The sequence below is a fragment of the Sinocyclocheilus anshuiensis genome, unplaced genomic scaffold (assembly GCF_001515605.1).
Source record: "Sinocyclocheilus anshuiensis isolate Anshui unplaced genomic scaffold, SAMN03320099.WGS_v1.1 scaffold379, whole genome shotgun sequence".
NCBI classification, from domain to species: Eukaryota; Metazoa; Chordata; class Actinopteri; order Cypriniformes; family Cyprinidae; genus Sinocyclocheilus; species Sinocyclocheilus anshuiensis.
In genome coordinates this window covers 1,070,184-1,079,998 of record NW_015552574.1, presented here as the reverse complement: position 1 = coordinate 1,079,998, position 9,815 = coordinate 1,070,184, and the positions used below count along the sequence as shown (strand labels likewise).

Below are 9,815 nucleotides of genomic sequence, written 5' to 3'. Positions count from 1 at the left end.
GTATGGATGTGATTACACGCAATACACGGAGCTTTTCCCTCACCATTGTAACGCGCTGCTTTTGCAAGGTTCCGTGAAAACGTTTCAGATTTTATTTTCCTTTTTCGCCCTGAAGAAGATATCACAGGTTCATCAAGTTCGTCGAAATTATCCATCCTCGATCACTTTTAGTCAGCTTTGACGAAACTCCTCTCAACTAGCACTTCTTTTCAAAGTCAAAGTAGCCTTGTCACCTGACCTGAATACAGTGCGCTGATTCGCTAAAATGGACTTATCGGCTTCTGTTCAGAAACAACAAGGGCGCTTGACGGCTTCTGCAGTAAAACATGAACTCGCAATGCCTTGAAAGTGGACAAAACGTGTTTAGGGTTCAGATCGCGCTATATGTGGAGAATAATGCACGACAATCAGCTCATTTTTTTTTTAAGTGCCGTTTATCGGTTTTTGCAAATGAACTCTTCATATATAAAAAATAATTTTTAAATCTTTCAGGAAAATCTGCATAGAAACCATATTTCTTCTTTTAGAGAATTATGAACTTTCAAAGTAAAAAATAACAAATCAAATTAATTAAAAATAAAATCAGTTAAAAATAATTTTAAAAAGTGATTGATAAATATTGATGATCTGCATGGAAATCGTATTTCTTATTTCAGATAATTACAAGCTTTCAAAGTAAAGATATTATTACAATTTATTTTTAAAAATACAATAATGTAAAAGTGATTGCTTTTTGAGGTTTTTGAAAAATGTCCTTTTCCAGAGAATTAAACTGTAAAAATAAATGAAATACTTAAATGATTGATAAATGTTGTTTGAAAAGTTTCTTTTTTCTTTTTGAAGTACGTGACTAACAAAACGTTATTGAAAAGCGCTTAAAAAGCAATGCTTTCGTGTAAAACAAATTATCTGTTTATTCACTGGTGTCTCTGTAGTCAGGGTGTGGCCGGTTCCCCTGTCCATCAATTCAACAAAAGTGTAACGTATCTCCTGTCACAGAGTTTGCATCATAATATTTGCACACCGCTACACTATTGTTGTGCTTACAGACAGCTAAATGCGGCCCTGCTCTTTCCTGCTCTATGAAAACAAGCCATCGTCTCATGTCAGCTTTTTTTTTTCTTTTCTTTTTGCTCATGTGGTCGAGAGATCGATTTGACCGATGAGGATGTTTCTTGTCACACACTGTTTAATCTAACCAGCACTTTAATAGCTCTTGAATGTGATTTTATTTGTATCGGTTTAGCAGTTGCCACACATTTGCTGAAGCAGACCTGTTGCAGAAACATATGAAGTTAAGTATTTCTGCAAAATTATAGAAAATCTACAAAATCTACCTGGTTATTAAAGATTCTTCACAGAATTCTGCTTTTTTGTTTCTCAAAATTACCTTAGAAAATATTAAAAAGCTTTACAGATTCTGTCTAGACCAACTACTAACTATAACTTTATAATGTTTTGTCAGCTAATGTTTATTTAATGAGAATGTACTAGAGATTAGTTATAGATAAATGAACTGCACGAACCTGAAATTCTGTGCAGCATATGGCGTTTGTTGATGTCTACTAAAGATTATGTCATTTCTGCTGGGTTATTTGTTATTTTTGGCTACCACCTACTGCAAAATACATTTAGCACAACATTCTAACCAAATAAATACTTTTATGTCTGCTTCAGAAAATCAAACATACAACACAAATCATCCAGACCGCAAACATTTCTCAACCCCCCAGGATTGGAAGTATAGAAATGCTAACCGTCAAATATATCACCCCCTCAGCTAAGTGAACTACGCACAGTTCTAAGCGTACACCTGCAGGGCAACGTGAGGAACGTTTAAGGGCACTGCGCTATAATTCTGATGGCTAATTTAGTCATTTAAGCTGATTGGGTGAAATACATTAATGAACTAGGACAAAGAGGTAACCATTAGTCACCCGTAGAGCCAACAGAGGTTACGAATTCTGCTCAAGGTGACATCTGCAGCTGAAAAGAGAGGGAAAAGAGGGTGACCTCAGCAAAGGGATAATATAAAATGCTTTAGTTGGAGAGTTAATGGAGAATTTGGGCTGCTAACATAGATGTTGTGGATTAGCGTCAAGAAGTGCTGACCCAGAAATGTTACTGAGATCACTTGAGGGCGAGGGGGATGGTATTGCAGCCTTGGTTAAGGATCTAAGCAGCAAACACAAAAGTTAGTAGGGGTGACCCATGAACTTTCCAGCAACTGAGATTATATTCCTGTCAATGTATTCGAAGTAAGGTATTTTGGATAAAAGGCATCAGCTAAATGAAAAATGACAAAGCAGTGTCTGTCTTTGCCTTTCTGTGTGTATTCCTGTGACTGAATTCAAAGCCTTGGCAATAAACCTTGAATACTTCTAAACCTGTTATGCAGTATGTACTGTACTGTACTGTATGTATAACATTACAAGCTGAATAAAAAAACAAAAACACACACAACACTACATACACTGGAACTGAAGAGGAGAACAACTAATGTCATTTAAGACATAAATGAAAATTTCATCTTATATATTTACTCCCATGTCGTTTAGCTGTGTGTAATGTTTCGAAACTCAAAAGTAGATCTTAAGCAGAATGTCTGGGCATCCTTTTTCATAAAAAGACAGTAGATGGTTATTTATACAACCAAAAAGTACAAAAGATACCATAAAAGTAGTCCATATGACTACAAAATGATTCATTTTGCAATTTTTGGAGCATGAGTGTATAAATCACCATCCACTTTTGTTGTCTTAAAATAAAAAATGTTGTCTTAAACTTAACATTTGTTGAGACAACTTAAAATTATTAGTTACGTTAATTTTAATTTAGTTTAAGTCAAGTATGGACTTTAAGTTGAAACAACACATTATTACTTGTTTTAATAATTTCAAGTTGTGAAACTAATCACAGCAATGTATATGAAAAGTGCATCTTGGACAACATGAGGGTGAGTAAATAATAAGGGCATTTTCATTTTGGGTGCACTGTTACTTTAAGAATGACTTTATTTAATATATTCTCCATCTCTCCTCGGGTTTCCGGTTCACACTGACACAGATATCGAGACAGACACTCAACTTCCACAGGTTCCCTTCATCCTTCATGCAGCATGGTGAAAACAGACAGGGAGGAAAGCGAACAGAAAAAAACCAACAACAGAAAATAATGTTCGTATGCATGCATGCAACAACTTAACAGAAACAAAGAAACCATGCAAAGTGAATCACATGCAGTCAAATGTATGAAACTGAACCAAAACTGTCAGACACAACGAGACGTCATTTATTAAAGATTCATCTATAGCAGCTGAGTCATTCGTAGGCTGTGGATTTCTTGAACTAAGCCAGGCAGCTCAGAGGGCACACTTGGTTCAATAAGGCATATGAACAGCGTTTGTGGCAAAATGTAATTTGACACAAAAAGGAATTGCAAAAATAATGACTTGGCATTTAGTTTTAGCTTTTCAGTTGCTTTTCGGCAAAAACAGCCATGAATAACCTTAAGGTTGTCTCTGCTTAAAAGTGGGATAAACGTATTTTAACATCGACAATATATACTTCACGTTTCTATTTGTCAATTTAGAAGCAATATTTGAGTACCTATACAAATAACAGATTGAACGGAAGCATTTTTTCATTAAATACCATTGTAACTTCACTGATTTGACAGTCGACTTACTGCACATGCACACTTACTAAAGAGCTGCTCTGTCAGAATGACCTCACACATTAGTCACAGACAATACTGGAATGACTCGGACACTCATAGACATTTGCCGCAACTGAAGACTGTTGCTGGGGAAAGATGAGGTGAGCAGGATTTTTTAGCAACATTTGAGGACTGAAGAAACAGCCTCTATAGATGCAGTGTGGGCTGGTGCACTGTGAGGTGTGTGGGCTGGGTCTAACAAACACTTAAAGCGATGTGGTGGCAGTGCCTCTTTTGAAGAGTGGGTGGCGCAAATGCAAGGTATTGGAGAAAGGCTTGAATAGGCTCACCAATGAGCTCATTTATCTTGCCACACAGCTGCAGTGAAGTCATGGAGCTGGTGCTTTCCAAATGCGATAAATACTTTATAGATTTTGCAATCCTCGCAACTTGCATTGTGACAATATGCATGTATAACTTGCTCATTTTTTAGGGGTTGTACATGTTTCAAAGTAAATAGTTGACCCAAAAAATGAACATTTGCTGGAAATTTACTCAACCTCAGGTTATCCAAGATGAAGATGAGTTTGTTTCTTCATCAAAACAGATTTGGAGAAATTTAGCATTGCATCACTTGCGCGCCAATGGATCCTCTGCAGTGAATGGGTGCCGTCAGAATGAGAGTTCAAACAGCTGATAAAAACATCACAATAATCCACAAGTAATCCACACTCAAGTCCATCCGTTAATGTCTTGTGAAGTAAAAAGCTGTGTGTTTGTAAAAAAACAAATCCAAAAGTATGAGTCCTCTATCCATGATAACATTTTCTCCAGTAAAAACGTTGTCTCGTCTGAATCAGGGGAGAAATATGCATAGATCAAGCACCGTCTACAAGCAAAAACAAATTTGTTGGTGGGTTTTTTAAAGTTAAAATGGCTTTTTCCTTTCACAATACATTAACTGATGGACTGGAGTGATGTGGATTACTTGTGGATTATTGTGATGTTTTTATCAGCTGTTTAGACTCGCATTCTGACGGCACCCATTCACTGCAGAGAATCCATTGTTGAGCAAGTGATGTAATGCTAAATTTATCCAAATCTGTTCTACATATTCTCATCTACATATTTGATGGTCTGAACGTGAGTGCAATTTCAGCAAATGTTCATTTTTGGGTGAACTATTTCTTTAAAAGCATAGTTTACTGAAAAATTCTAATTGTTCATTTACTCACCTTCTGCACATAAAATAGTCCATATGACTCTGAATTTATTAATAACTTAGGTTTTCATCTGTTCCCCATGGAAAGATTTTAAATACAGTACACAAGTTATGTTTGTTTTTGTTTTTTTCTTAAATACAGCACACAAATATTTTTTTGTTACGTTTATTTAAAAAAGGTGAGTAAATTATTCATCTTTGAGTGAACTATCCCTTTAAGGGCGAGCAGTATAGTAGACCAGGCAAATATATCCAGTGCTTCACTGTTAATGTTGAAGACATGGGTGGAGGTGATTGGTAATGTAAAACTTTGTCATCTTGCTATGAAGATAAAGATATGCATTCACAAACATGTGTCCACGTGGTGTATTTCTGTGTGCGAATGGATGGATATGGGGGAGGTAAAACTTTTTTTTTATTGCATGCCTGACCGTCTCACTGATGAGGAGTCACATACAATACATTAGTGTCCTTAAAAAGGAACTTCCTTCTAGGCAGAATGTTCATTTTTAAACCACATTAAATGCTTTTTCATAGATGCAGTGTATACGCTGAGATGATATTTTCGATAAAACTGTGTGCTAATAGCTGGAACTCACTTTCATCAGGGTTGGGTGCTGCTAGGATGGCACTGTGCTGCTTCTTGACCTGTTCTACATCCTCCGACAGCTTTTCAATACAGCCACGGATCTCTTCCACCTGTCAGGAGAACATGCGTTAAATAATGCGTCACTACAGTGACATTTGCAAATAGGACCAAATCTAATTGCATATTGTCATGCTCTGTGATAAGACAATCATTTAAGCAGCTTAAATAATGTGGAACAATTTAATATATTAAATTCAAAATATAAATTAATCAACTATAAAATATTTTATCATTTTAATAATACTTCTGTATCCTATATTAAAGATACCATATTATATCTTGTCGCATGAAATGTTAGCTGTATAAACTAATTTGATATTATGTTAATTTTTAGTAAGTAAGCATGCAGAAACTAAACTGCATTACAGTATGAACTGCATAAAAATCAGTAAGTATCATGCTGGTATGGAAACCATGCCTTGATTATTTTTAAGAAGAGCTTTCTTTTGTTTTATTTCTTAGCTTTAAATATTTCCAATCTACTTGGATTAACTTCAACTGTTTTCATTGCAAATTATATTACAGTTTGAGTATGTAAAGGCTGGAATACATATCTTTTGTACAGATATTTGTCAGAATTTGCAGTCTAGACGAGCCAACGCTAGCTGCTAAAAAGTCAGAGCCAGTCTGCATTCAGAGTTGACAGATTTCACAGAAAATCACAGTGTTTGATGGGCACAGATTTAGATTTTTTAGCTTCAGACTATGAGTACATCCAGTCAGAGTATATCAAACAGTTAATATTTTGAGAACACATGTTTTCAAAGCTTATGTTTCTGTGTGAATTTGTTGTGTCCGGTATGACTTGAAAGTCTGCTAGTGTGTGATCTCCAGTCATTTAGTATATGATGCCCAGTTTTTTTCTCTGTAACCATTTACAAAGTTGACAAGTGTATGATACCTAGTGTTTTAAAATCTGTTCAAATTTCAAAAGTCATTTAGTGTGTTCCATATTTAAGTTGAATTGGAAAATTGACAGCAGCACTCAAGTCGATATGAACAAAACCTTATGAGCAAATCAAATCAACTACATCTGCATAAATAGTAACTGGATATGATGATATTTTACTCCCAAGATAAAGTTTACCTGTTCAAAAAATTCATCCATAAAGTGGTCTCGGTCGACATGAACGACTTCCTCATCATCGTCACTGTCCTTAGCCTGTGACAAAAACAAACACACCATTTAAATGTCTTGATAATCTCAATGCAAGAAAAAAAAAATCCTTCAAGTAGATGGAAAATTAGTTTTTTATCATGTTGGATGAGCACAGAGAGAGAGAATAAAATCACAAATGTTGCACACCATACCTATAAAAAGGAAAATATGCTTATGCATATATTATCATAAAATAATTTACATGGATTTGTTTAGCTGATGCTTTTATCCAAAGCAACTTACAAATGAGGAATACAACAACATAAGTGATTCATCTTAAATAGACAGTAATATGAGACATACAAAATTGCTCAAAAAAGAGAGGAAACATCAGTATTAATCATTCTTTGTTGCTGTTTTTGGTGGCATTACTCAATATCTCGCCCAAGAACATGGTAATAAATTAGTACTAATAATGGCCCAAAAACACTTGATATCAATACGCCATGCTGCTCCTCAGCAATTGGGCTTTAAAAGAGCAACCTTATTCAATGCATCCAGACAGCTTCTCCATTTCTCATATAGGATAAAGTAGGGCAGCCTAATAAACTAATGCAAATCACATGTTTTCAGATGAGCACACGGTGTCACATTTAAAAGATGGTTTGATTGTGTTCACATATTGGTATGAGAATTGGGGATAGCTGGAGGGCCATCTCAGATTAGCTGTATGGCCAATCCACGCTGAGCAGAGTTCTCCTGTGTGTGTAGCCATAAAGACCATCCCACCTCCCAACCTCTGTACCCTTTCTGGGAACTAATAGCTCTTCATTTCAAGCAAACTGCTTCCCATCCAATGAAATGGATATTTCCCATCCAATGAAATGGCTATTTCCAGAGAGAAAACATATATTATAGTGACAGTCAGGAGACTGAGATGGAATCTTGTTTACTGGAAGACTGATTAATATTCAGCAGTAATGTTGTAGTACTCGAGGCCGGTCTTGGTCTTGAGGAGACTCAAGGAGATTTTTTGAAGGTCTTAGTCTCTGACTCAGAAGACTAGGAATTTTATTGGTCAAGACCACAATTGCGGTTCCTAAATTGGTGGTGCCTTGTCTGATTTATTTGTTGATTTATCAATTTTAATGGATGTAAAACGTCCTGCTTCAATGCAATCAATAACTTGTTCCTAATATCATTTCTTTTGATACTGTGGTGCCAGGTCAGAAATGAATGGGAAATTGTCAAATATTTCATGAAAATTATTACAAATAGCAAAAAAAAAAAAGCAAAGTATAATTGCAAAAAAGTACTTATATGAGGCTTTTTGTATGACATTTATATTTATATAAAGGAAGTACATTTTAGGGTGTGTTCACACTCGTAGTTCGGTTCGTTTGGTACATGAACAGGAACTCTCCTCCTGTCAGCATTCAATTTGCACGGCCCGACCGTCACGCAGCGAACACGCGATCATGCAGGATACAAATGCACACTTCACAAGTTCTCAACTAGATTCGACTAAGTTTGCAAGGTTTGTGAAATTAAATGTTCATTAGTCATTCAAAGATTTGTTTAAATTATATAAATGTGTATTTGCTGAATGCTGACGGCAAACGAGAAAGTATTATAATGTTTGCCTTTCTATTACTAATAATATTAAAGCAATTGTTATAATACTTTTTTGTATACAATTTAATTCCTTTGTTTAACAGTTCTATCTGATTATTAGATAGAATTCTATCCATATTAGACAGAACTGAACGACGACAGCGTACAAGAGGGAGAATGTGAGTGGTGTGCGCTCAGGCGGCAGTGCCGTCAAAATAAAAGTCCCGCCTCGAACACATCGGCCAAACAGAAAAACGGATGCCGATATTTGAAAAATTCCAAATATTGGCCAATATATCGGTCGACTACTAGTTCGGATGGCAGTGTTCACACTTACTCAAACGAACCGCACTAACAGAGCAATCACACCAGGGTTCGTTTTAATCGAACCAAACATGACAAGTGTGAACATACCCTTAGAAACCGTTATAAAGTTTTTGCTATTTCATCAATGGTCCGACCGGATGTGATGTATTCCAATCAAAACTTTAAGTGTAAAGTAAAAACAGCGATGATATTTGTCTAAAGTCATTCACCTGCAAAATCACCTGCTTTGTCTGTAAAATGGACAATTATGAATAAACAAGAGAGCACATGAATAAGACAAGGCATCTAAAATATAATACAGTTGAGTGTGATTAAGTAATTGGAGTTATTGAAAGACATCAATAATGACGGTTTTGAACCAGGTTTACCAAACGCTTGCTTTTCAATAGAATAAATGTTTACGACAAACGCAAGACTAGACAGGGAGAGTTGTGGGAGTTCTCTGCCAATGCGACTGTAACAACGTTCGTAGATCGGGAAGAAGGAGGTGGGAACCGGCGAATATTTAAACATAAAACTTTAATAAATAAATAAACAAACACAAAATGAAAGTAAAAGCAGCAGCCCCTCACGGACGACTGCCGCATAAAACATAATAAAACAACAACATAAAATCCAGGCCTGGTCCTCTCTCGTCCATCACTGTCGTTACTCCTCCTTTTATCCTCCCGGAGCTCCTCCGTGGGACTCGAGACCGGTGAGTGGCGCAGGTGTCGCTCATTATCATTTACTCCACCGGCCTCGCTCCCTTCCCACGGCTTTCGGCCCCGCCCCAGTCGTCACAGCGACATTTTCTGATCCGATTTGTTTCGAACTTCAGATTCACTCAACTTGCACAGTAAAGATACTGTATGTGACAGTCCGACCGGATGTCACGTATTCCAATAAAAACTACAAGTGCAACGTAAAAATGCCAATGATATTTGTCTAACGTCATCTTTAGCACCTGCTATTTCTGTAAAGTGGACAAATATAAATAAAGAAGTCAAAAATAATTATTTATTCTCTTTAACACTGTAGCCTTAGACATTATATGTTCCTTCCAAAAGTAATGGACGTAATAGCAGGCGTACTGAGTAGGTACTACATTTGAATTTACTTACTTCGCAACCATTAAGAGTACGCTTTATATAGTGTGCATGAAATTCCGCTATACTACATCTGCCAAGTTATTAGGTCACGGGACCTACCAATGTTAGTTGCATCGCTTCACTGCCATTCATAAATCCTCTCCTGTGGCCTCATGG

General features: G+C 36.3%; 1 protein-coding gene across 1 annotated transcript in view; it reads right to left on the bottom strand.

The window, feature by feature from the left end:
• Positions 1–9,815, bottom strand: part of LOC107665152 (syntaxin-1B-like) — a 58,447-nt gene that overhangs the window by 15,630 nt on the left and 33,002 nt on the right. The window contains exons 2-3 of the mRNA XM_016455919.1: positions 6,616–6,690; positions 5,479–5,578 (exon numbers count right to left, since the gene is read on the bottom strand). Of these exons, the coding sequence (XP_016311405.1) occupies positions 5,479–5,578; positions 6,616–6,690 (175 nt within the window). The remainder of the gene's footprint in view (positions 1–5,478; positions 5,579–6,615; positions 6,691–9,815) is intronic.